Source organism: Pestalotiopsis fici (assembly GCF_000516985.1).
Source record: "Pestalotiopsis fici W106-1 unplaced genomic scaffold PFICI_Scf_6, whole genome shotgun sequence".
Taxonomy (NCBI): Eukaryota; Fungi; Ascomycota; class Sordariomycetes; order Amphisphaeriales; family Sporocadaceae; genus Pestalotiopsis; species Pestalotiopsis fici.
This window is the reverse complement of record NW_006917096.1, coordinates 2,391,357-2,419,057: the sequence shown is the minus strand read 5'-3', so window position 1 is coordinate 2,419,057 and position 27,701 is coordinate 2,391,357. Positions and strand designations below refer to the sequence as shown.

General features: G+C 49.5%; 5 protein-coding genes across 5 annotated transcripts; 3 read left to right on the top strand and 2 right to left on the bottom strand.

The window, feature by feature from the left end:
- Positions 1–170: 170 nt before the first annotated feature.
- PFICI_09187 (uncharacterized protein) lies at positions 171–4,733 on the top strand (the record flags this gene model as incomplete). Its single annotated transcript, XM_007837768.1, has 5 exons — positions 171–470; positions 539–1,145; positions 1,458–3,180; positions 3,239–3,918; positions 3,997–4,733. 5 exons carry the CDS (start codon positions 171–173, stop codon positions 4,731–4,733), a joined length of 4,047 nt encoding a protein of 1,348 aa, XP_007835959.1.
- Positions 4,734–9,192: 4,459 nt separating this feature from the next.
- On the top strand, positions 9,193–10,755 carry PFICI_09186 (uncharacterized protein; the record flags this gene model as incomplete). Its single annotated transcript, XM_007837767.1, has 5 exons — positions 9,193–9,307; positions 9,378–9,434; positions 9,493–9,590; positions 9,654–10,009; positions 10,071–10,755. The coding sequence occupies 5 exons, from the start codon at positions 9,193–9,195 to the stop codon at positions 10,753–10,755; spliced, it is 1,311 nt and encodes a 436-aa protein (XP_007835958.1).
- Positions 10,756–11,785: 1,030 nt separating this feature from the next.
- Positions 11,786–17,216, bottom strand: PFICI_09185 (uncharacterized protein; the record flags this gene model as incomplete). Its single annotated transcript, XM_007837766.1, has 3 exons — positions 11,786–16,509; positions 16,612–16,935; positions 17,054–17,216. The coding sequence occupies 3 exons, from the start codon at positions 17,214–17,216 to the stop codon at positions 11,786–11,788; spliced, it is 5,211 nt and encodes a 1,736-aa protein (XP_007835957.1).
- Positions 17,217–23,478: 6,262 nt separating this feature from the next.
- On the bottom strand, positions 23,479–24,327 carry PFICI_09184 (uncharacterized protein; the record flags this gene model as incomplete). The annotated part of the gene is made up of 1 exon (XM_007837765.1): positions 23,479–24,327. One exon carries the CDS (start codon positions 24,325–24,327, stop codon positions 23,479–23,481), a length of 849 nt encoding a protein of 282 aa, XP_007835956.1.
- A 958-nt stretch (positions 24,328–25,285) lies between these two features.
- On the top strand, positions 25,286–27,346 carry PFICI_09183 (uncharacterized protein; the record flags this gene model as incomplete). The annotated part of the gene is made up of 1 exon (XM_007837764.1): positions 25,286–27,346. The coding sequence occupies one exon, from the start codon at positions 25,286–25,288 to the stop codon at positions 27,344–27,346; it is 2,061 nt and encodes a 686-aa protein (XP_007835955.1).
- Positions 27,347–27,701: the final 355 nt, after the last annotated feature.

Below are 27,701 nucleotides of genomic sequence, written 5' to 3'. Positions count from 1 at the left end.
CATGCACCTGGCACTTTCGGCGAATATCGCGAGATTTCTATTCTTCTCAAGATGAATATTTCGACAATCATGAATGAAGACTGGCTATACTAGAGCAAGTATCATGAGACGCTTCTCCGTTGGAACTCTGCCGAGATTATGCGTCGCATGTTGTACGCAGGTAATACACCATGAGCACAATTGACAGTCTCGATGGCCTCTTCCAGGCGGCGGCTCGGCAGTTTCGGGATTCTCTTTCGCCTGCTGACTCTAAAGAGTTTATGGAATTCCCATCAGCGAAAGAGATGATCGAGGAGCTCAACAAGCGGGTGTCGACCTACCAGAGGAATTCGAAGCTGTCCAAGTATTGTCAACGCTTGGAGAGAGTCTCCGAATCGCTCTTGCCCTTTTTCGACATCATCGGAATCTTCATACAGTCCAACCCAGAAGTGCCTGCCTTGGTTTGGGGCGCAATGCGGATGGTATTCCTGGTAGGTTCTTCTCCTTCCGGATTGCCAGATGGCTGTTTGTCATACTAACTCTGACCTTTTTCCTGGAGCTCGCCTCCAACTTTTCAAGCTTTCTCGATAAGCTGCTGGCCATGTTCGAGAAGATCGGCGACCGCCTCCCGGGCTACGCCGAGTACTACAGGAGGTTGTTGACACGCCAAGTCCTTGGAAACACCGAATTAGACATCCCGAAATTCGAAAGCACGCGGGTTGTCAAGGTCTTGTCGTATATCTACACAGACCTAGTGCAGTTTTGTCAAGAGGCCTGTCAGGTATTCGGCACCAAGAAACGAGGCATTCGGTATAAAGCAGTCGCTATTGCCGACATCTTTTGGAAGCCCTTTGATGTCAGATTCAAAAGCCTTCTCGAGCGAATCGAGACCCATCAAGCCCTGTTTCTGAGCGAAATGCAGCTCGAAGAGTCCAAGTTTACTGAATATCAACTTCGCAAGAGAGAACGCGACTCGGCCAATACGAACGATGCCATCTCTCAATTCAAATTGCAGGTGTCGGAGCTAAAGCAGTCCATATTGGAACGAGAAGAGACTCTCACAGTCCGTTTCGAGCGGATTTTAGAGCATATCGCATCCATGACAAGCGACCGCGAGACAAGCGGACATCGGGGCGATTCAATTCTTCAGGTCTCCCCCATTTTCGGTGAGCCTCCTTCAATCGAATAACGCAGTCTAGAGACGTGCACCACTCACACAGTCACAGATATAACATTTCGTCAAATTGCGAAATGGATCAACGCCTCAGATTTTTCGCGTGAGCTACACAAGGCACAGGCGCTTAGGCAGAACGAGACGGGCAAATGGTTCTTGGCATCTTCATGCTACAGAGCGTTCAGATCACTAGAAACGAAGCCAATAGAAAGCGAATCCGAGCCTCCGGAACTGCAGATCATGTTCATCCAAGGCGAGTCCAAGTGAATATCTGCTTAGGTGCATTGACTGACTGTTCTCTAAGCTAAACCTGGATATGGAAAGACTATACTGTCTTCGCTTCTCATTGAGGATCTTGCCAACCCCCCGGAAACGAACAGCTCAGAGGCTCAACAGGCACCAACAACGTTACCAGTGCTTTACTACCACTTCGCTTCCGAAAGAGTCGAAGAATGTAGTCCGACACATGGTCTGAGGGCATGTCTACACCAGATTATTCATTGCAACATAAGATCTGCCAATGTACTCGATGCAGTCTCGATTGTCATAGAATCCGATGGTACAGGACAGATGCGCGCCACGGATGAGGAAATTCGCCAATGCCTTCTGCTACTTCTCAAGCAGCTGCCACCGGTAACTTTGATTTTAGACGGCTTCGATGAATGTACCAATCCTCCTGACCTGTTTAAGACCGTGTATGAGCTGTGTTGCTCTACCGGCGCCAAGGCCATCCTCATGGGGCGGCCAAGCTGTAAACCACCTCGTGGTAGCAATCCCTACACAACCATCAGCTTGGAACCTTGGCAGAACGCGCACGATATTCGAGCATACTTGCAACCTAGGATCGAATGTCTCAACAATGACGGACTACTACCAAAGTCCTCAAATATTGAAGAGATCGTCGCATTACTGTCATGCCGTGCTCAGGGCATGTTTCTATGGGCCAGGCTCGTCGTGAGATATCTTTCTTGTGACTGGCTTTCACCCACAGAGCGTGGCGATGCAATTTTTGATGATACCATGTTAGATGGATTGGAAAATCTGTACGGGAAGATTCTCGCGATACTCGAAAAAGGCTACCCTGCTCAAAAGAAAAAAGTGCAGCGGATATTCCAGGTCATAGCAATCAGTAGGACGCCCATCACACTCCCCGAGTTGCGCTACATTGTCGCTGTGCAGCTCGGACGAGTCACTCGTGAGGAAGACTTGATCGTGGACTTCCAGAATTGCTTGCCAATTATGTGTGGGGCACTCGTTGAGTGCGACTCCAGTGGAAACGTTTGCTTTTTTCATTCTTCGTTCCGAGAGTACATTTTAGGGGACGATTATTGCCATGCTTCACCGTTCTCAGTCACAAAGCAAATGGCATGGCTGATTCTCACAGCGATTTGTTTTTCATATCTGACTTATGATATTCCAAGAGGAGCAATCACAACAACCGGATTTTCGAATGAACAACGCACTCTAACTGCAGAAAGCTTCCCTCTACTTCGATATGGACTTACCAGAGTCCAACAACATGACCCTGAAATCTTTGATAGTTCTTTCGCCGCTTCACACAACGATTTCGAAGAAGTAAGCGTTGCGCTCCAAGTATTGGAAGAGTGGATCAATCAAAGACTATGTGTAACTGCATGGGTTGAGGCAAATTTTTCCTTCCAGAAACTTCCCACTTTGGAACCATTGATATCCATGATGCAACTCTGCTCGCTCAAGTATGTAGCGCATCGTGCACGAGTTGATGTAATCACTACTCTCTACCTTCGGTTGGAAAAAGATCTTGTTGAGCTTCGAAAAGACTGGGCTGAGGTTCTGCTCAAGGAGCCATGTGCAATTTGGACGTCCACCATTACAGCCTTCGCCAAGTCCTCATTCTGGTTTACCCAGAATGATACCGTCGTAACTCATCTCGGGGAACGCCCCCTGAGTCCCTCCATGGATAACTATCCTCCATCCATGATTCTCGTCAAGTTACAGACCGCAAGCGACAAGATGACACACGCGACAATATACGTCCTTCCCTCAAGGTTTTTCTCCTTTGACGATACTGAATCAAGCCACACCTGCTAATATTATATCGTATAGGCAGTACATAAATATGACTATTCGGATGACTGCCTCGGGCCTTGCAGATTGCGGCATGGAGAAGGATAATCTTCAGGATTTGTGCTCGGGTTGGAAAGCCCAGTACCGAATTCGGGATATCAGCTCACAACAAGTTCTGTTTTCGGTCATGCTGAATCTCTCTACAGCCGAAGTTTTAGAAGTACTCAAGATTTCGAATGACCCCATCAATCGGGAGCAGTCTTGTCCGTGGAGATTCATTTTTCCTGTGACAATTTCAGCCGATTTGCACCGAGTCTTGATTCTACGTGTACTGGTGAGTCTGCGATCGGGTACAGCCACGGGAGATGAGAAGCAATTTGGCGAGTTCGCAATGTACTCTCAGCGACTTAAAAGCCATACAACGGTGAGAGATTTCGATTTCAGGTACCTCTATGGAAGCACGTTTTCACCCATGGGCGACGCTGTGGCATTCTTCGAGAAAAAGACTTCGAGCACCCAGGTGTTGGAAGTATGGTCAAGGGCGGCTTCTCCACCCCAAGCGTCAGCAAACACATACGTCTTTCGAGGTCGACAATTATTCGGAGGTGTGAAGACTCAAAGTCCCAAAGGGAAGTCCTTCCTGTTTCATCCAAGTCGGCCATGTCTAGCTTTTACGGAGTGGGGTAAAGCTTCGATATGGTGTTTCAATGAGACTGATGGTGAGTGAAGTAGTCCCCACGACCACCAAACGCCACAATCGGAGGTATCTCGTAAAGATCATCGCTAAGTATGGACAGGACCTCGACGATGTTATCAATTCATACGAAAGACGATAGAACTACTATCATTTGAGGATGACGTGTTCATCATTTACACGTGCTGGGGTAGCTCATTTGGTGAATCCGTACCTGGAATGGAAATGCCCGAATCAGCCTCAAATAGAGAACACATGGCGCCGGGGAGGCACACCGAGAGGATCAGACTGCCGGCAGCTCCTGTATCCACGGGGAATGTCCGGGATTGCGACTCGCATGTCGGCAATAGCACCTCGATCACGACCCGACAGGGAGAAAATATGACTGTCACGAAACATGAGAAGCCTTTTTGGATTTCCCAAGAGGGTCAGACCGGCCAGGTTGTCAAGATAACGTCGGCCAACGGGCAGACGGCTCAGTTCGGACACCTTCCATTTCTCCAAAGCTGGGAGCCAAGCTCCTTGACCGTTCTACCCATTACTGACTCTGTCAAGATCGTTTGGGACAAAGAATCACAGGATGACTACAGCATTCTGGATACTCCATCGCCCCATCTACCAAGTATCATTGAGCGCACCCTACAGTCGGTCCCCCTACTAGAGCAGGCACGTTCGGAAAATTCGGAGAGCCTCGTCGATACCGAGCCAGAAGGCAATTCCATGGAGTTGCAATTAATCAGGAAGCGTACCAGAATAGAAGACGATAGTGCCGGAGGAGAGCCAAGCAAACGTCTCAACATGACACTCACGAACGTGGCCACCAGCAGAGACGATGTGTAGACATGGCCACTCGTATGGTGGTACATGCGGTTACAACACTTATTCAAGGGAAGAAAATCATCAGTCTTAAACACACGGATCTGTCGTCTGATGGTTATGGCACCAACCGCTATTGTGGGCATTGGTATTGGCAGACACGAATCTAGCGCTGAAATATATCTATTGGTGGCTGCAGCTCAATTCTTTTCTTCTTCTTTTTTTTTTTCTCTTTCATGCAATATCATCAACACACCTGTGTGTTTCTGGTATCATTTCCTACTCCTTAGTTGGGTTGCGTGTCTAGTATTCTTCAGTGAAGGCTTGTTATTCAAACTTTCACGGCCTTATATTCTAAATCACATCGTTGACGCCTCGTGTGTTCGTGTTTCCATGTCTCTTTCGACTCGTCCCCCCCTCCCTCTGCGCTGTATACTGCGATGATTGCCGCTCTGAAGACTCCTTAGACTCGTTGGTGGACTATAGTGTCTAAAGGTTGCTGTCTGGATGTGGTTTCGCACAGACTTGCGAGTTGCGAGATAATTTGGCATAGGGAGGTACGATCTAGGTGAATATCGCCACCCAGGGTTTTGGAAGTACTTGAATGATACATCCCTTCCTTGAAGCAAAGGGGCATCAGTTTTGGTAGGTTTTCGGTTCCTGTTTCGTTTTTATATCCACTCCGATGCACTTTATCGATCTGGTCGGGTCGTCCGCGGCTGTTCGATTTCCCCGTTCGGATTCCGAAGTACTCTCATCGTCGGAATCGTCTGAGGTCTCGTTCTCTGAGCACACCCGAGCGAGTCTCACCCAGAGTCTAGTTTTCTAGCAAATATCAATGGCTTACATACTAGAGAACCATTGTGATTTGGATACTCTGGCCTGTTGTATCAAGTAGAGCAGCACTCACTCCCGGGGCCGACTATAGTTGGATGACTTAGGGACCAAATATATTCTTTTCTTGGGGTCGGGGGCTTCTTTTGTGCTTTCCACACCCGTGACTTGCTTCCTGCGTGTTCGGCTGGTCTACTGTTCAAAAAATTTCGAGAATAAACTTCTCGTTTCTTCTCGATCTTGAGCCCCGGAGCCCACATCGAAACGGCCAGGCGTTTGTAATGGAAGTTCTCCACAGGTCAAGACGGCACAATCGGGGATTTCCCGTGTTACTACGAACGGTTCCTTGAGGTACTTGGGGCCATTCGGGGAAACTGATCCGAGAAGCAATGAAATCATCCGGTATCAGAATCGTTCATCTCTCGTCTCGCTCGTACCGAGCAATGGTTTCGTATGTGCTAAGCTGAATGCCGTCGTAGACTAGGGCCTCGGGGTGCTCAGATACGAAGAGATTTCAGCTCTTCGAAGGTTTGATGCGCTACGAGATGTGTTCAGTGAGCAACTCGTGGATGACAGTACCACGAGGGGTGGTGATTCTCTTTCTGGATAGAAGTGTCGTTGGCCAGGTCACGCTTGACAGACAATGGTCATGCTCTTGCAATGCGCAACCTAGTAGGGGTCGGCGTGGTCTATTTCTCTGGCTGTGTAATAAACAATATTCTTTTGGTAAGAGGCAAAGTGACAGGAATGGAAACGATTAATCGAATAAATCCTCGGCAGTATTTCTGAATTTTATGAGCCTTCTTCCAACAAACGGACCGTGATAGTGCTTTGACAAGCCGACCGTCAACCATAATGGTCGAAGGATTTTCTCGATTAATTCAGCACGCAGGAGAAAGACACTTCTTTTCGGTATCCAACGCTTGATCCTCCAGATCCGGGAGGTAGTGTCGAGAAGCTCTCTTGGGAGCTCAAGAAAGGGAAAGGTTGCAACTGCCATACCTGGCGCACTTGTTCCGGAGTAAGGTATACCGTTGCCAGTGATCAGGCACGCCAGTCAGTTGTGTAGTGTAAGATACCTAGGTAGGTAGTATGTAGGTTCGTCTGTTGACAAGTTGGACCAAGTCAAGATGCCCTCTCCATCGTATTTTCTGCTAGCTTCTTGGATGACTCCATGCTCGTCGATCAAGTCTTTCTTACACTTCTGTCTTGTACGGCTTGTGATATGGCCCCAGCTACTGTTGATTCGGTCAAGCGTTGTCCGTTCTTCGCCAGGGAGATCAACCCTGGCAAAGATAATGGCTTGGCGGACTTGTTCCTGAGTAATGGTCTCGGACCCATTTCCGTCACGCTCTGCCCTCTGCCAATACTCCTTCAATGAAGCAACTGCCTTCTTGGCATTCATAACCGGCTGCTGGTTATTTAGGTCGACCACCTTCTTGGTGGTCGGGTCTTTTCCATCGTCTAGAGTATGACATGGTGGGAGTCAAATGGACACCGCTACCTTTGCTGGTTGAGGGCTCCACCTCGGCATGGCGATCATTATAACAAGTGATTGATAATTTCTTGGATGGAGGCATTCCTGAGAATGCCTCCATGTGTTCGAGCGACCTCCTCTCGATACTGCTGGTTCGTATTGATCATGTTTGACAATACCTCCACCGCCGTATCTATCAAGGCTTTGAGGTCATCCGGACGATTGTCGTGGCCTTGTTCATCAAGGCCATTGATGTCGTAATGGTGATATTGTAATCAGCATTATCTGAAAAGTATTAATTAGAGAAAAGGCGATATTTGGTGGTTGGAAGTAGCACCTAATAATACTCTTCTGTCATTATCACTGAGTGCAGTCCTTCATAATAACAGTCACTCAGTATGATTAACTGTATCTTGAAGAAATAGTGGAATGCGTAAATTAGGCAGGTGAGGAATCAGAAGTGAAAGTACTCTGGTATCAACCCGACAATGATGGTCTGAGAACTCTGGAGCTTTAGCGAGGTAGATCTACTGTTTATATAGAAGTTGCCGGGCACAAGTACGGCTGCGCCACATTTTTATGTGTCATTTTACATGTCATATTTGATTGAAATCTACAGAAAATGTCACTCGCTTTTCTGACTCCCTATAGAAACCAGCGATATTTCCCACAGCGTCAATAGGGCAAATATGATGCAGTCAGTCGGTCAAAGTACCATTTGCTAACCCCCAACATGTTGTACTATGAAAGCAGACATGTCTATTCAGTGTGGCTTGACATAAGAAATGTATTATCCCAAATCTTTCTGACCGCAGCAAACAATAGCAATCCTTATTGATTGACTGGAAACCTAAGAAAGGGGCGCCATCATTGTTACTCAATCCTGCTGCAAGAAGAGGTGAATGTGTCGCGTGCGCATACAAACTGTGATCCAAGGTACTTATACCAGCAGGAGTTTAGTCCAAGTCATTTTCTTGACACTTTTTTGGAGAATTCAAGGAAAGAGTCATCTCTCCTGGTTTTGTGCCAGCACAAGCAACAAGTTGTGTTAAGGAACCACACCAAGGAGCTGAGTCGCACGACACCAGCTTCGACCTCTTATTCAAGCGCCTATGCACGTGGAACGGACAAATGCAGGCACGTAATCGAAGAGGTTGGACAGGACTATCGTGTTGGTCATACTGAATCACTGTCGCCAGATGACTTCCTTGGATAGAAACATCTCGGGTGTTTGCAAAACCGACGAGCAGCAACGGGCCACCAATCATTGTGCCACCTTACACAAGAACGCCTCTCTAGTTATGCTGGCTGCAGTAAAGTGTGGTAGTAGCGAGTGTCATGCAGCTTCTGGTGAGACCTTTGGAGGATATGCCTAAGCAGCTCGTAATTCTTGGCATCGCTGAAAGAATGACATTGACGCCTTGGTGCAGACCAAACATCTTATACAAAGTAAGACATTCGTATCTGTTTTATCTAGAAACCCCAAGCGTGATGTTTGGAGATTTGAAATCAGCTATCAACCCCTCAGCCGAGAATGGCAAAGGTTTGTATGAGAGTGTCCCACCTGCAAGAGATTGGAGGGGCGGTGCCACGAAGAGTTTGGTCTGGCTGCACTGCGCCGTCTAGGATGGGAAAAACGATTGGCAACCCACCACTCTGCAAAAAAGACGGGCCCCCATTTTCCTACAGGAGACGCAGCCGATGAACATGAAATACGAACAGGAAGGGAGGCGGCTGCAGATCGGGGCAAAGACAGGAAACCCGCATATGCGCAAGATCCAATCCAGCGCGGGACGACCCTCAGCGATAAACCCACGTGGTTCTTCCCGGTTATCATCAACAACAATGCCCTCGTTTCCTTACCCGAAGACTTGATCCTGGTTCTCCATGGCTCGGTTCCGTTGAAACGCCTGAGTCAATACCTCAGAGCTAGTCAGCAAAGAGAACATATATAAATCAACAAGAAGAAATACGTTGTACAGATGCAAGACAACACCCCATCGGCGACAAAGGTTGAATTCATTCCCTTTCCTTCCAACCCGATAGAATTAGAAACAAGCACGGCCTTTAAGCTTGTACTTGTCCCACAGATATTCGCATGGTCCTTCTTCCGCCATTCTTGAATCAGCGTTGGTTCTGAGTTGTCGTCAAGTGCGGCGACTGACTATCGCCATGGAGCCTCACGAGGCTGCCGGCATCGCTACGACTGCGTTTTCAACACTATTCGTGCTTCTGCGCATATTTACCAAGCTTCGAGTAGCTAACGAGAGACTTGGTCCTGCTGATTGTAGGTTGGAATGATTGTGTTCATGAGTTCTCCGATGGTCCAGTATACCAAAGCTTACCACGCCTCCTAGACTTGAACATTGCCGCTTTGGTTTCAACATGGGTCTTTGCAATCATGATATTTCCATGTAGGCCTATATCATCAACAACATGTACAGAGATTTGCTCTGATAACTCCTCAAACAGTCAATCCATGGATACAAAGGCTCTTGGCGGCACAAGCTGTGGCCAAGGGACCTGATGACCCAGAAGTGCAGCGAGTTTATGAAGAGGGGTTCGATCTCGTGAGTATTTTCCTCAAATTAAAAGATAATCAATCCAGGGACTGATGGATGTAACAACACCAGTTTAATGCAGTGACCAGCATCTTCTTCGCCCTAGCCCTGACCCTTGCCCGCCTGTCCATCCTCGTCTTTTACCTGCGGCTCTCGCCCATTCGCTCATTCCGCTGGACCGTTCACGGCATCATAGCTTTTCTCTGTCTCGAGACTCTGATTTCGGTGGTCCTGTCTCTCTTGATATTTGACCCCGTCAGCAAGGACACCATGAAGGCTGCCGACCAGGCCCTAGGCATGTTCTATGGCGTCTCTAATATCCTTGTTGATTTCGCCATCTTGGTCTTGCCAATCGGGGTCGTGGCGCCTCTTCAGATGAGTCCGCGGAGGAAGATGGCTGTTTTGTGTCTCTTTGGCGCTGGGTCTTTGTAGGCTTTTCTCGAACCCCCCAGGAAATAATTGTGTGGTTCTAATGCTCGAAATACCTAGAGTCTGCGCCATTTCCACATACCGCGTCACGATCCTGACGTTTATCTCGTCACGGCCAACGTCGTCAAACCCCATATCAAACCAGCTGACCCTCAGCTTTGCCGAGACCAACGGCGCCATAGTCTGTGGCTGCATACCCGTCGTCACGCGCTTCTTTACCCAGTTTCTACCCACCAAATTGGGTACTTGGCCCCTCTTCCGGTGCCTAGGAAACCAGAAGCAACACGACAAGTCCTCGTCACTCTCGCCGTCTTCGGGCGGGGGAAGAGGGGGAGGGACGTACTCGACCACGATTGAAAAGAACCGCCGCCGACGCGAACAGCTGAAACAGCTCCGCGACCGCCTCGGCGGCGACTCGGGGTTTGCGACGAGCGCAACCGAGCGAGACGTTGGCTCGCGTGAGGGTATTCTGCTAGGGCACGAGATGAGCCAAATGTCGACAGACCTCGAGGCCGCGAGTGGACAGCAGCAGCAGCAGCAGCAGCAGCAACAACAACAGACACATCATCAGCGCGGGTATCCTTTTGGAAGCATCACCAATGAGAGCTTTGATACACTCGAGCGCAATGTTTTGGGCAAAGGGCGCGCCGATACGCATATCTGTGCCGAAACGGAAGTCTTCGCGCCGGATCGCGAGGTCGGCATTACATGCACTCATGATACGAGAATCAGTTACGGGCCGTAAGAGTATTGTTGTAATTATTTCATAAGACATTATGTTGGCCAAGGTGGTAGGATAACATTGTTTCATGGGCCACTGAGCCCACGCCGAACCCATTGCCATGTAGTGACTCGAATTCAAGTAAATGGACACCATGATGATGGTGATCATGCCCACATGCGCATTGTCAGGAGGGAGAGTACCGAGACTTCGGATAGGCAACTTGCAGAAGACTCATTCAAGGTCAAGATACACTTTACACATTTCATAAAGCTATATAAACAGACCCACAGACAGGTATATATACGAGAACAAGACACAAAATACGGCCCTTCGAACTAGGTGTCCCAAAAGAGCCAACCAGTCGTCATAATACGAGCCCCTGATTGAAACCCGGATATTATGCGCTTGGAGAATTCTCCAAACAAACATATAGTCACGAGAATCGCCGGTGATGGGGGCGCGACAACAAACAGAAGACGAGGTGGTATATCAAAGATATTTTATTGCCCAAGCCTGAGCTGCCTCCTTCCGCTGCAGCACACCGCTGAATGTAACATGCTTGAAAGAAAAAGAAAAGAAAAAGTCTTAAGGTGTATCGAAAAAGGAAAAAAATAAAAAAACAGGAACTTCGTGAGAAGAGGGTATTGGTGATTCGTCGCAAAGACCTATTTCCATCGCTTCATTTCCCGTCCAAGTCATTCTACATTGCGTGACATGCTGATGTTGTATCAATTGTACCATTTGCGGGGAAAGTGTCGAAAGAGACGCGTTATTAGAGTAGAGTACCGAAAAGTGTCGTAAGTGAAATTCGGAAATCGATTTTCTCGAGATTCGGAAAGGGCACGACTAGAATATGTAACGGATGAAGTCGAAATGCGCATCATACAAGAGGTGACGACCAAGCCTCGTTCGGCCAAGGACACGCATGGCGTGCCATTTTTTGGAACGTTGGAACAAGAGGCGTGGGCAAAAGAGAAGCGTGAGTGATGTAGGATCCGTACAGAGCCAACGACAGCAATGAGAGAACGAGCACTACCAGACAAAACTTGACCTAGAAGCAATTGAGACTGCCCTTCTTCTTTTTCTTCTGGTTGATGGCTGCCATCCGCTCTTGTAGATGAGCGGCAGCTCTCTCGGCGTCTTGGCGTTTCTTGCGCTCCTCTTCGACCTGCTGGAGACTGTCGCGCCAGCGGCTGTCCTTCTGTGGCTTGTCCTTGAGATCCTTGACCTCGCCCTCGAGCTCCATGGCCCGCTTGCGCCAGGCCTCACAGTCTGCCTTGACCTTGTTCGATTGTCTCTCAAGATCTGTGAGAGCCTCCTCAAGAGTCGACGTCAGCTGCTTCTCTGCGTTCAGATGACGCTCAATCGTACGAATGCGAGCATCCTGGTCTTCTCTGATCTGGGCCATGGCCAAATCATTGCTCTGCGGTCGCCCGCTACCAGGCGACGCACCTGGCGGAGGAGAAGTGGAACCACCGCCGGGCAAAGGTGGCAGAGGAATGGCAGGAGGAGGAGATGGCAGCGATGTGTGCGATGCACTCCTGCGGACTTGTGAGTTCAAAGAGTTGGATCTTTGGACACCTTCTGTCTGCTCCAGACGAGTCTGCAGAGCCGCATGTTCTTCGCGAAGCTGATCCAGATCGGCCTGCGCCTTGATACGTGCTGCTGCAATCTCCTCAAACTGTGCCTGACGCTCAGACTGCAATGTTGAGAGACGGTTGCTGGTGATTTGAGCTTGGTCATAGTTGGTCTGAAGCTGATCCTCAAGCTCTTCTACTAGGCGTGAGTGCTTCTTGTTCTTGTTCTCCAGGTCGCCAAGCCTCTTCGTGACTGCTGCAACCTGTTCAGCTACGGAGGGATATGGGCTCTTGATGTTTTCGCCGTCCGCTTTGAGCATATCGTTCAGCGCAGATTTGACGGTTTCAAGGTCGCGCATGATCGTGTTGTTAATAGAAGACAGCTCATTGACATGGATCTCGAGCTCGGCCTTCTTTTCTTGCTCGCCCAGCAGCATTTTCTGGTCAGCAAGAAGCTCCTCGATCTTCTCGTTGATCTTGTCAATGCTCGCCTCCACACCAAGTGTGTTAGCAACTTGACTAGCAATTGTAGAAAGTTCCTCTCGCGCATCAGCAAGATCGCTCTCCAGGAGTCTGACATTCTCGGCGTGTTCATTAACAAGAGTAGAAAGTTGCGATTCGTACTCTTGTTGCGAACTAGATTTGATGCCGTCAATGCCCTTGGCATGGTCGGCGTGGAGCTGCTCAAGGTTTTGCTGGTGCGTCTTGAGAGTCTGCTCGTGTTCGCTGATCTGAGATTCGAGCTTGGTGACAAGGTCCTTGTGGTTGTTCGCGGCCAGATCGTGCGCTTGAGTGGCTTCTTCCAATTGAGTCTTGGTGGCCAAGTGTGCCTTCTCCAGCTCTGCCACCTTGCTGGCATTGATATCAATCGTGGACTTGTATTCGCTAATCTCACTCTGGAGGGATGTAATAAGAGCCTGGTGTTTGTCCTCGGCGTCCTTAGCCTCCTCAGGATTCTGAGTGCCGTCCTGCGATTGAGTAAACTTATCATTTACTGCGGCAACTTGAGTCTCTAGTTCGTCAATGGTCTGCTTCATCTGACTTTCTGTGGCCTGCATTGTCTGCAGTGCAGCTTGATGCTTGCTCTCCCAGTCACTCAGGTCAGACTCCAACTCCTGGATCTTCTTCACCTGCGCAGCGACAATCTCATCATGGGCAGCAGAGAGTTCTTTGGCGGCTGAATCGTCTGAAGCCACCGGTTTTGTCTCTGCCGTCTCTTGGATGTTCTTGCGAAGGGCTTCCAGCTCGGCCATAAGTTCGGACTCGCGAGTAGCATGTGCTTGTTGAAGATTCTTGAACTGTTTCTCGTTCTGCTCGAGCTGGTTCCTCATTGTAGAGACCATAGACATGTCCATGGGACTGGCCTTCAAGCTGGAGCGCTCTCGTGTGAGGCCGGAAATGATGGTCATCTTAGTCTCCATCTCCTTCTTGGCATTTGCAACATCAGCCTCGAGTTCCTGGATACGTTCCGATCGGGAGTGCAGTTCGTGCATGGCGGCATTGAGATGCACTTCAAAGTTTTCCATCTTATCTGGCTGTTCCTCAAAGTTTTCTGCTGCAATGTTCCTCAGCTGAGCGAACGACCTGTGCGCTCTGTCAATGATCATAAAATTTTGACTAGATTTGCGACGGATCACTGGGGTGGCGCTTCTTGGTGAGGGAGGCTCAGCATATTTCGCCTTTGCGACCTCTGTCTTCAACTCTTCAACTATGTCCAGAGTCTCACTGTGCTTTTGCTCAAGCTGAGCATACTTCTCAGCGAGCTCCTTCTCCGCTGCCTCCTTCTCGGCGGCCAACGACTTCAATTGCTCTAACTCAAGAGAAAGTTCGTCTTGAGTGTCGGGCGCTGAAGCTACAATCTCCTGCGTAGGAGAGTCAACAGACTCTGCGGGCTTCGGTGTCTCGACATCACTCGGAGAATCGATAGTAGCTGGGGATTCCATAGCTGAGGATAACTCCGAGGAGAGCGATCGCGATGAGAAGCGGGTCCCATCCTTTGTGTCGTTGGTCTTGGCATCGGATAAAAAAGACGGCGGGCGAGTTTCGTTTGGGGATGTGGCAGAAAGAAGGGAGTCTCGGTTGCGACTGGGGTGCTTAGCCTCATCAATCGCATCCTGAAGCTCCGACAAAGTCTTCAGAGCCTCTTCATACTTGGTCTGCAAAGTGTCGTATTCGTTCAAGGTTGTCTCGTGCTCCACTCGAAGATGAATAAGCTCTTCCGTCACATTCTCAAGCTTATCGGCGACAAATTTGCTTTGTGCAGGACTCGTCGGCTCATATTCGGCGACTGATGGCTTTTCATTGACATCCAGCGTGGACTCTTCTCCAGAGTGCTCTCCAGATTCAGCAGAGTCACGCTCCTTGTCTTGAGCAACCTTGGCAGCGTCTTCGTCTTCCTCTGCCTCCTCTTCGCCAACATCGGGAAGTTCGCGGCGCGCGTGGCTGACGGAAGTCCGACTGACGTGACTCTTGGTTGATCGCTCAGAGAATGTGCGGCGGTGTCCTACTCCGTTGCTAGCCTCGGCCTCAGGGCCGTCTTTCTGAATGTTGTCCAATTCGTAAAGCAAGTTGTCCAGCTTGCCTAGACTTCGCTGGCGCTCAATAACTTGCTCCAAGCGATCAATCTCACGCTGCATGAGCTCACTGTCCTGGTCAGCCTCTGCTAACCTCTCTTCAAGTGTCGAAATGTAATCTTCGCAAGCAGCCTCATTTTCACGGATGCGCACAATCTCTTTCCGTAGCTCCGAGACTATGGTTGCATTTTTCTCCTCTCCGGATGTATGGCCATCGAGCTTCGTCTCCAGATCATGCAGATAGTTCTCGGTGTTGGCTTCCCGATCCATCAGTTTCTGGAGGCGAGCCTGAAGCTGCGTGTTGATGGTCTCAACGTACGCACACTTTGTCTCCTTCTCGAGCAGGTTGCCTTCCGTAGTGGAAAGCGTTGAGCGGGTACTGGAGAGAGACTGTTCCAAAGACTGAATGGTCTTCTCATACTCTAGCACAACTTGCTCGACTGCTTGAGCGAAAGAGTTGGAGCGGTTCAGCCGTTCTGTGGCCGAGTCATCCGAGTGCTCTGGCTGGTTCTCGGAAGCAGCTTCGTTGTCTCGCGCTCTAGCCATCTCGGCAATGAGTCTTGCATGGCGCTGACTCAGAGTTGTGTAATTCTCCTGAACGTCCAAGAGATGGTTCTGCAGCTCTTGTTCCCGCTCGTTGTGTCGCTCGGACCTCTCGCTTACCACGGGACCGCGTCGGTCACCCCCACCACGCTCGGCACTGCGGATCTGCTCCCGTAAGAATGCAACTTCGGCCTTTAGACGTTCAATGATTGCCTGCTTGTCGCCTTCTTCAGTCTGTTGGATTCTTGGCTTGCTTTGGATGGCACGTGCTCTCTGTGCATACTGCACGGTGTTTAAGGTTTCGCTCAAATGGAATTCAGCCGGGGTGACACAAGCAATCATGTACGTTATGGCATTACCACCCAACGAATCCTGGAGGAGTCGCGTCAACCTCGAGTCTCGGTAAGACACGTGGGCGCCAGAGTTACGCGATGACAGCTGCGAAATCACCTTGCCCAAGGCGGCAAGACCGGCATTGATAGAGATACCCTCCCTTGCTCGCTCTCCTTGGGCGCCCGTATTCTTGAGACGTTCGCTGCCAGCCAAATCGACAAAGTGAAGCTTGCTGTCGGTGGTGACGAGAGTTTCTGCTCCAGACATGGCCTCGAGGGGAACTGACATCCGCTTCTCCGCCGCTGTGCTGGTCTTGGGCTTGCGCTGGACAAGGTTCAAGCTAAAGACAGCGTGGGAACGTGAAGACTTCGCATTGATCGCGGTGGCATCAGTCTGACGGATAGTCGAACCGAAACTCAAGGCATTCATCAAGTCGCTAATGGAATTGATTTCCATCTGTCGCAGGCCCGTCAGGAGGATGTTGCCTTTGGTATCTTCGCGAATCGTGACATTGCCTCGTTCGTGGACAGGCGTGTCCTCTGATACCAGCAGGTCTCGAAGTTGCTCATTATAAATCTCGACGTAAGTTGCTTTCAATGACCAGTTCTTTTCTGCTTTCGGGGTTGGCGCTTGCGACATGGAGTACCGCTGAGGTGTTCTGAGTTGAGACATGGATTGACGGTTGGAGTTCTTGACTGGGGCGCCTTCTAGCTTTTCGAAAAGCGACGTTGCAGCTCGAGGAATCACACCTATTGTCTGTTAGCCGAAACTGATCCAATCTTTCACGTACGCGACTCGAATGCCTGTGATGACAATCTCATGGCGACTCGGGTGAATCGGGTGGTTCGTACCCATGACTTCCAAATCCGCTTGGTCACCAGGGCCGGACGTGCCCATGGTAAAGGACTTTCCAGCACCCGACTGGCCGTATGCCATAATTGATACATTGTAACCTTGCACGAAAGCAGAGACACTCTCGCTCAAGTAGTCCCATATACCCTCCTGGTTGATGTCGGGTCCGAAAACGCGGTCAAAGACAAAGAGCTTCTTGCCCTGAGGCGATTCGATGGCTAGATTTGTCTGGGACGTGGCTTGGACCATGGAACGTTGAAATCGTTGGGGTATAAGTTCGAAGCCCGGATCTGTAGGTTTCAACGGTGGGCGCACGCGTATAGCTGCAGAAAAGACGGTGCATTAGCTTTGCTGTTACTTTCAATGGGGGGGAAGCTACCAAGAATCCAGCTAAAATCATGGCGTTATAGGAATGTTTTCCCGGGGCCGCGCGCAACATACCGACTTTGACTGCTGTTCTCGCTTCTTCGTCAGATGCTCTACTTCCACCGCCGGCCTTACTGCTCATACTCAGCCGACTGGCGCTTCGGGACGAGGGTTTGACCATGGCGCTCATAGGACGCGGCGACATCATGCCAGGCGAAGCTGGTGGTGAGCTCGTCATTTTCGCAATCGGATTGCGGTTGTTGTTATTAAATTAAGGTAGTGCCGGATCGACCGTGCTTCCCCTTTCCGGGAGGCCTGTTAGCCACAGGCGAACCGCGATGGAAATGGAGAGGCGGGATTGGACGGATCAAACGGGTGGGCGATATTGCTGATCTGGACCACTCGCTGGAACGCGCGACAGTTGGACCGGCGATGGTTGGACAGCGGGAAGAGTAGCCGCGAGGAATGCAAAACACGACCCTGGCAGGGTGGTTTATGCGGATTGCACTTCAGTGGACAGAAAGGTCAGGATGACAAACGCAACAGCGCTTCCGTCCCGTGACCGCCGTTCCTGTGGTGTTTGCAGTTGCCGGCCGCGCTCATTGAAAGTTGCAAAATGCTGTTTTATCGCAAAGACGAAAAAAAAAGAGGGTAGTCGGTTTTTTTCGGGCGAGAGAAGACAAAAAGCAAGATCGCAGAAAATGAGTGACTGGGCACTATGACGAGCCTCTGTAAGTGAGACTCCTGTCAGAATTGCCCGTGCGACCAAAGCAGCTACCAGTGACCCGGGAATATGCTCCTGTGGCACGGGTATGGGGATGAAGCCTGGACTGGTGCAGTAACACGTCGGACAACCATAAAAGGCGAGGTAGTGTCACGATGCGAAAAAGCAGTCAATCAGTGGTAGGCGAGAAAATAAAAAAAAAGGATCCCCCCCAAATCCAGATACGTAGATGAGAAGAGAGCAGCAGAAAATTGGGGGACCTGCTACGCGACTGGAGAAAACGTGGAATGAACTGATATGAGCAGCTTCGGGTCAGTTGCTCGATTGTGATAGTGCCGACTGAGGAACAGATGGCCCCCCCCCAGAAGGGAAAAAAAAGAGATCCCTGGGTGCCTCTAGGCTTTAGCGCACAGGGGGGCTGCAAGGGCAAATTAAACACGCGTCGATTAGTGCGGATGGGATGGGAGGACCCAAGCGTCCCAGTCTGTTTCTCTAGAATTTTTTTTTCTTTTCCACCGTTTGGTTTGTCTACACTAGTTATCTAGATAGACTGATTGGAAGAAGGGCCGGAGAGTGATCATCAGCTAAACGGAGACGGACGCCCTCAAGTGCAGTTCTTAACCTGGATACTTAGTGGCTGTGACGGACGAATTGGGGGATCCGGCATCACCTCCCCCAAAGAGGCTACTCTTTACATGTAGTCTATAGGGGATGGGATGTGTGATGTGAACAGGTACCTACGCATAGATAGGCACCAAGGCACCGACCAAGTGGTCTGCCTTTGTTTTCGACTCCGATAGCGTCGGATCCCGGTATACTACTGTGTAACTTAGCTACTACTACTAGACACCTAGGTAAGCAGTATGTAGTTCACACTTCTTAGCATTACCAAGCATTCTGGCTAATGTAGAAGCTAAGTTAATATAGGGGATGATACGTAGACGGAAGGTCGAGCTTGGCCTCCTATAGATCATGTTTACACCAGATGAAGAGAAAATATCAAACCGATATACACGGTATGATTACGCCTAAGCAACTTTACGCAAACTGCAACCCATGATTGAGCGCAATGCTGTTAAGTACGTACTGATCTGAAACCCCGGCTGTGTTCTTGACCGTCGCCATTCGTCCCATCACCTGGCCAGGTTGGTAGGCAAGTGGAACGGGAACATTGAATGATCGAGTCCAGAACACGGAAAATGTGGAGGATCGATGGGATAATGGATCACGAGCAAGGCTCGTGGACTACAAGTAGTCCGTCCGTACATACGTGTATGATCAAGAATATACTCATAGAAACCATCCGAGCCATCAATGATTTCTGGTAGCATCTTGGTGCTTGACCAACTTTACTGAAAATGTAACTGGTTGCACGTTTTGTACCTAGACTCCTCCTATACAGCCATTCACATATACACTTATGCGAGGCGGGAGGCGTAGGATAGGGGGGGACGTTGATGGAGGGGGCGATCCCATTCGCGCGAAAGCAGGAGGAGAGAAAGTGACAGCGGGTTTCTGCACTGGTCCGACTGGGCCCTGCAGTAGCCCAAAGGTACCTACCTGCCGCGACCAGGCACATATCAATCTTGAGTGAGATGTGTGCAATGGCAAGACTGGAGCTTGAGGTCCAGCAGTGGCGCTAAGAGAGACTAGTTGCAAGACCAGGGTCCTATTGGAGGAACACCAGTACCAATAAGGCAAGACACCCTTGGAGGGAGCAGACCACCCCCAAGAAGAGGTCGAGAATCTTTCTCTTCGTTATGTCTGTCGCCTTGGAAGGTTTCTAGGGGATGGATTGAGCAGTGAGGGGGAAGGGGGCGATCCCTTCGTTTGTGCCAGCATCCTTGAAATATCCTGCAGAACCTCGGTCTGTCGCAATTGATGAGAGACAACAATACATTCAGACCCCAACGACACCCGCGATAGTAGGCCGCCGTCATCACTCGTCGCTGGATGCGACTGCTGTGCTGGAAGTCGCTCCAATATCCACACAAAGCTGTGGACCCTTTGGGAGATACCACGAGTTCAAGGTTCAGAGCGTTGACCTAGCCCATTGTGTCCAGGCCAGCCGGAGCGAGCTTGACGGTGTAGAAACAAGCAGTGGAATTATTACGCTCAACTTTTCAACGTTGACTGCCTCATCAAGCTTCCTGGGTCTGTGCTGCTGCTGGGGACATTCTCCATGCTCAGGGCACAGCTCGAAAGTAGCCAATCCTGCCTGCGCCAGCCCCCAGACATGATGCCACACCTGCAGAAGCCAATTTCACGGTACATCAGACACTGGGGCACTGTACAGAAAATCCTCTGCCAAATCAAGCAGAGATGGCTTCGGATGGATGCTCCTGGGCTACCTTGCAGCTTGCGCCGCCGCCCTCCCTCAGACCTGATTGCGCCACTTGGGCTATATGCGGTTAGTCGAAACATAAGGCCAGCGCCGTTTGGCCGTGTTTGAGGTGTTGCGCAGGTTCCATCGCCTTTCTTTTTGGTCCATGCTTTGGGCTCCAGAGTCCAAGCAAATCCACCATGCCTCCAGTTCCAATACAATCAAAAAGTGTAAACGAGTCTTGGCGACGGCAATTGATTTCTGTCACAATTGAGAGAAAAGGAAACAGGTCACCGTTGTGACCGTTGCATGTCATACAAAGACAGAAACTCATCACTTGTGGCCGTAAGGAAAATATGATTTCACGGCAGATCAAAGAACACACCTTTCGCTCTGAATTGAGTTCAGCAGAACAATTTCTACGCTACCAGAGTTGAAACAAGCAGTAGGGCTGTGGACTGAAAAGGAAAAGATTCCAGACACTGCGCAAACAAACTTTTATGATACCGGGAAACATCAGGGGCTCATGAGATGACTTGGAACCCCAAATTCAAGCTTTCGATTGACGAAAAAAAGTGTCAAGTGGCTTTTCATCGACCACGAGTTTTGGTTTCTTTTTTGTCCTCGCCCTGACCCCTAGAATACCTGCTTTTGTTTCTTTTCTGAATGGCAAACCACCAAACCCGTGGCGCAAACAATATACGCCATCAGCAGCTTCAATGATTGGCTACCAAACAACCAATTGGCAGGCACCATGTCTCAACCTGCTGAATAGGTGGCATTTCTCTGTCAATGGGCGTGCGGGACAGCTGAAGAACATGTTACCCCAAGTCACCCGGACTTGAAATATGTCTCTGTCTTTTCAGACTCGAGAATACAGTGTCTCCAAACCCCTGCAACCTAAGGCGCTGCGATTTCGTGTTTGCAAGAGGATATCATGAGGCCAGGGATGATCCTCATCTCGAACGCGTTGGCCTATGCCCAGTTGCAAGCTCGGTAAGTTCGCCGATATTGGATTGCCCACTGCGCTGCATTGCACTTTAGACAAAGCCAGGGCCAAGCAAGGGTTTGGCCGAAACTCAATGATCGCGATGCAGCAGCAATAATACGTACACTGCACTGATAACTGTTTGGAACACATCAATCAGTCCTGCTGCCGTGTGTCTGTATCGCCACTTTCCATCTCGCCATAATTGCAAACACTGGCTCGGTAAAACCAGGTACGAATTGCCCCTCTGTCTGCATTATGCACGCTGCCCACGTTTTCCGCCACACACATGCCCACCAACTGCCATGACTTTTCAATGTGGGAGCCTTGGAAGAGACACACAGATCACCGTGCAACATTGTTCACCCTGTTAGCCAAACAGTTGGGTCCTTTGTAATACCTATCTGCGTGCGTACTCCATACATGAATTTACATTGCCGGCCGCCTTGTAAGCACGTGCGGTGCTATTTCAAAATGCGGGGCTGTTGCAGCGGGTATTTTAATATACGTATGTATAAAACGGTGATTATAATGGCTGATTACATGGAAGACCCCTTCTCAAGGTGCATCCTCAAAATCGTTTCGAGCAGGGAGCTTGTAAGTGGCATGTAATGATAAGATTTTGGGGAGACCGTGTGACAATTAGCTCTTGAAACATACATGTGCGACTATCCTCAGCCTGTGTTCTACTGAGTTTCCATGGTTGAACAATGGGAGCCCATCAATATGGAAACCGTGTGAATGGTCGACGTGGCATAATTGGTCTGACAACGCAGTAGACTGACCGCTTTAGCCTTACTCGGCGGCTTGTTGCGGCTTGGGGTGGATGGCCCGCTGACTATACCGCACGGCATATCGACAGCGGCAGCGAGGAGGGGTTTTCTTACGGGAAGCCGGATTGCTATATCAAGAATTCTCGGCACAATCAATGCTACCCTCCAAACCAATCCTTCTTTGCATCATGAGTATCCTTTTTTTTTCTTTCCTGCACTTTTATCAAAGGCATCAATGCAAGAAGGAAGCCAAGCGACACATCCCGTAGGAACGGCAGGATTCGAAGATGGATTGACGGACAGCACCGTTTCAAAGAGTCGGCCCATTGCCATCAAGTACATTCGTTCTTGTGCCATAACGGACACGGCATGGAAAATCTCTTATGCACACTTCATGCACATTGTCTGTGCGATATGTATAGCATCTTTTCCGGATCTCCGAGAGAAAAGTCCATTGCATGCTTTTGCCTTTGACTGACTTCACGTGGCACCGCTACTGTCTTACAACTCGATATCCTGGTATACCTGACGGCCTTGGCAATATGACCGCTTGAGTGTGACACAATGCTCCGTGCAGACTAGATTGACCCATTGTGCTACAAATGGCAATAAGCAAGTGGCTGATCAATATGGGGTCTTATCCGGAGTTTTGAGCCTCGAATGCCTAATCAAGTCATCGGACCCAACTTATACTACATCGCCAACGTCGTGTCACGCCTTTGAGTAACTGAGCAGTCATCACCATCAGACGTCCAACGTTGCAAGATATCGGAGGGTTTCCTTCTTGTGTCTTGTGGCTCAAGCTGAATGGGCTTCCTAGGATTGGGTATCTTCTAAGCTAGCGCCTGTCACTCAATATCATAAAATGGCCGCGGTGACATCATTGAGTCTCTGGTAATCAGGTAGCACAACGTCTTGACACGTACGCTCCGAGATTATGGGTGAAACCGCCATTAGGGGTAATTGTTGGAATAATAAAGCTCGCAGAACCCCATCGTTTGCATATGCCAGTATGAGCTGGCCAAAGTTTATTATAGCCACGCTTGATGGAGGCGTTCCGTGCCAACGGTAAGTTCTTCAGCCGAGACAGGTTTGAATATTGGCCAAATTTTCTGGAAACCTCATTTTATTGGCATTAAAGTGCAACAGTCAATTCGTGTCAAATATTGAATTGAGTTTGGTCTGGAAAACAGCCAGCCTGTCTGTTCCAAAAGCTTTCGTAAGTTTACACCTGAAAAGTGAAACTCCTTCATCCTTTGGGTCGAGTCACTTTGATGGAATTGAATGATCATGTGACATGAGGCTTACCTATTGAATAATGGACACCTTGCGATGAAGAAGTATCTACTAGTCAAAGCATTTTGTAGTAAACTATGGCGAATCATCGAGTATATGGCTACTAATTAGATATATTATTAGCTACTAGGTAGGTACATTTTTGACCCCCAAAGCAATTTGGTTATGATGACAAGTATTATTTCCATGAATACTCCTATGATAATTCATGGCTTTAGTGAAAGAAATCAAGGGGTTTGAATATTTATACGATAGAATCTCAACTATACAGCCGAGATCTGGTTTTTTATTGTTCACGTTGATCACAGTTAACTGTCCACAACTTCAACCTATATATGGGCGTGAATAGCAGCTTACATTTTCAAATACTAGATATTGTCACTACAATTCCAGCCACTATAGCTCAATTGACACGACTTCTATTTCAGGTAACGGGACAGACTTGTTGCTGATACTGAAATAAGCATGTCGTGCTTGCACGTTTGCAGTATATTCCTTGCGCTCAGAACTCTTGAAACCAAGACTGGATAAAATAATATCCTCTGAATTCGGTGTTACTGCAACATAAGAACCGACGCGGGACTTGGTCTTGCCTGCAGCCTCCAAGTGTCCGACGCGCACACCATCGAGAAAGATGCCGTAAACAGCCCAGAATATACCAGAGCCCGGCCCGTCAACCTTGCGGATACTATATCGATCAAAGGAGTTTTCTCGCGTGTTCGACCGTAGCCTGATCTCCCGTGTATCTGTGTAATTTGCGCAGAGAATCAAGGCAGTTAGAAGATAGTCGTTCCGGCTCATCTTCTCATAGGCAACGACCAACGCCTGTGCGCAAGGTGCGATGATGAACTTGAGATCAGAGATGTACGACATCCCAATATCTCCGCATAGCACGCCATTGATGGTCTCGATAAAGCTCCCAGTCCATATAGAGTCGAGCTCCATTCCGAATCGGTAATCCTGGAGCTCATTTTTGGGAAAATACTTCCCCAGCGATGCTCCACCTTGGCTAGTATGACCGACATATACGATTTTTGTTGGATTATTGCGGTACAGCCGCGCTTCTTTGGATATCCAGGGACGGTGCATGGTGTTTCTAAACAGTTCATCGGCCTTGTCATAGGCAGCGATAACTGGTATGGTTCCATAGAGTGTTGAAAATGCGATGACTTGTTTGACAAGTTCATCCCCTTGAAGACTTTGGTCAATCGAGATTGCATCGATGAAGAGGTACTGAATCCCCATTCTTTTGCTTTGACGGACCGCACTTGCAACGTTTCTTGAACCCAAACATCCCATTTCTCCATCCCATCTCCATGAGAGCACGGCTACTGTTGAGATATCTTCGACAGGCAGTTTTATCATGCGTACAGGCAAAACATCATGATTTGTCGGGCTTGTCGCATCGATGCCGCCAATTAGAAGTTGTTCGTCAACCTCATTTACTATAAGCGCTCTGCATTCTTGCAATTTCGGGACGTCCAAAGCGGATGATATCTTGGCTCGGCTTGAATGCCTACCAAATATGAAGTGTACTGCATCCGATACAAAGCTCCGAAGCATATGCATGATTATGACTGACAGGTGCGTCCTGACTTTGCAGCACGCGAGAGAAAAGTGGGCAGACGGACTAGGGGTTGAGTCGAGGGAGACTTTGCTGCCTGTTGTAAATCACTCTGGTTCGAAGCGCAGATACAGCTCTCACGTGGGACGCAATCGGTAGGAAACCAGGCAAAGTACCCCGCAACACAGGTCTGTGTCCTGGTCTTGAGGATCTCTCAGCCTCCACATAATGCACCAAGCGCAGCAACGGTCGCAGCCACACCAACCAATCTGGCACGAATCAGCTGTATGTCTTCGATAAAGCACTTCAAGATGGTGTGAGCTTTCGTCATGGAAAATCACCCGTGTGTCTACTTAAATCATGTCTACCAGGACCTAGTCATGGATAGAGCTGGGCATAAACAGGTGGATATTGATACAGAGGAGGAGCTGCCTGTACTCATTAAAATCACGTGATGCGCGTTCGTGTCGTGGGGCAATCGCGTGCCTAGGACGTGTTTTCTCAACGCGTCACCACTTTGCTGCCATGGCAAGGGAATGTTGCATTTGTTGACTCGCTTCATCGATCTGCCATTATTGAAGTCCACGGCGGGAAAGGCGCGTAGACGTCCATTGGGCCGGCCCCGTATGCTGCGACAGGATGGCGCCTGAGGTTATCGACCTGCTTTCAAGCCCAGAGGTGCAGCCTCAAAGGCTACCAAGACCTGCCCAGAGACATACAGGACCCACGGCACAACCAAGAGCGATAGGTCTCGACGGGGATGAGTTCCAGGACATTGATGATGTTCTCGGTGGCGTAAACAATAAGCCAACGACTCGAGCTGCCATTTCCAAAAAGAGCCCGAAGAAAAGCAACGACGTCATTAAAAATGACAAGCCGCAACGGCACAAGGACGGAAATGATTATCTGTTTCTCGCAGATGACTTTGACACAACAGGCGACCTCGACTTTGATCTTCCTAGAAACAGCAAAGCCTCGCCCAGAACAACTGCAAGAACTTCCACGAACCGCTCCATGGCGCGCACATCGTCCGCGGTGCTCCCAGCAAAGCCCTCCGGTTCCGGGTTGAAGCGATGGCATTCAATTGCAGATCCTATCCAGCATACCAGCTCTCCAGTCGATCTCGGCGATGATGACCCATTTGATTCCAGCCCGCCACCAGCAAAATCCAACAAAGGAAAAGAGCCTCAGAGGAGCGGCTTGTCGGAAGATATGACTGCGAACAAGCGAACCAACACGGCGACCACCAACGTCTTCGATCTCACGAGTGATTTTTCAGACTACTCGCCGGCCCCAACACGAAAGAACAAGGGCAAGCAGAAAGCCAATTGGGATCCGATCTCTAGCTCGATGCCAGAAACGAACACAGCTGCTAATGATAGGAGGGCATTCTCAAGTTCACCTGCCAAAGCAGCCAAAAGAAAGATGGGCGTCATAGAGCTGGAGGATTCGGATTCGGATGATTTACCGGAGTTGAGCAAGATACGCACCGACGGCCCGAGACTCTCACGCTCACTTAGCGAATCACCCCGAAATCTGAAGCGATCAAAGACAACATCGACCGGCTCAAGCACGAAAAGACCTGCCCCGAAGACACAAGAAGAAAAGGATCTCGAAAAGAGACGCAAGACGCAGGCTAGGGAAGTCGAGAATGAGCGTAAACGCCTCGAGAAAGAGCGCGCCAAGAGAGAGAAAGCTGTGCAGAAGGAAAGGGACAAGGCACTGGCAGAGGTCAACAAGATTCGCGTTAATAAGGCGGATGCTCAGGTCGAGATGATTGTCGATATACCCCAGTCCTTTGATGTAGGATTGAATGCGCAAGTCGTCGAGCTACTCAACGAGCACAGTATTGCCCATTCGACTTGGGACAGCCCTGTAGACAAGGCTGTTCGATGGCGACGGAAGGTGGACAGAAAGTTCAACGAAGAGAAGGAGTACTTTGAGCCGATTCCCCTGCGAATTGTGCAAGAGAAACATGCTCTCGTTGTTGTCCAGGCCAAAGAGTTTGTCCAGCTCGCGACCAACAAGGATGGAGGCGGTCTTGGAGAGCATGTACTGAAGATGAGAGTCGCGTTCCCCGACAGTGATATCATTTATCTGCTCGAGGGGATTGATCAGTGGTTCAGGAAGAACAAGACAGCTCGCAATCGGCAATTTCAGAATGCCGCTCGCAACGACGCCAATACAGCAGCAGCTCAAGGCCGCTCTAAAAAGGCCACGCATGAAATTGTTGATGAGGAAGTCATTGAAGATGCTCTCTTGTCACTCCAGGTCGATCACGGAGTCATGATCCACAAGACGGGCGCGCCAGTCGAAACGGCACAGTGGATCACGGTATTTACCCAGCACATCTCTACGATACCTTACCGGAAGCGACGCGATGAGATCTCTAGAGATGCCGGCTTCAGTGTCGAGTCTGGCCAAGTCAAGACCGGCGAGAATGCTCGGGAAACATATATTCTCATGCTACAGGAGATTGCTCGTGTTACTACATCCATGGCCATTTGCATTGCAGAGGCGTTTCCAACAGTCACGGACTTGGTGAGAGGCTTGGAACGGGATGGAGCCCGGGCGCTCGAGAATATCAGAAAGAGCACAAACAGCAATGGTCATATAACGGACCAGAGGATCGGCCAATCCGTCAGCAGACGCCTATTCAAGATCTTTACGGGCAGGGATCCTTTCAGTAACGAGGTCTAGCTTATTACAAGCAGTGTTTAGGATGTTCAATCTCCCTGGGATGCGCAAGTCGAGACGTATGATGTTTCTATGGATGACTATACCTTGACAACATGACGAAGAGTGATTCATTCCCGATGAATAAAATCCCAGTCTTTCGGTCGGGAAAATCACAGTACAGTACAGGCTTTTTCCAAAATTGGTGGTCAATGTGGGGGCCGGTCTTGGCGCTGATGAATACTCTTTAGTATTGGTGGCCAAACTCCGAAGCAGTTCGGCGGCATGAAGTCATCTGACGAAGCCTTTAGCTATTCTCCGTGCCATATCGGCATCACAAGAACGAGTCACCCTTAGGCAGTGCAAATTTTATAATCAT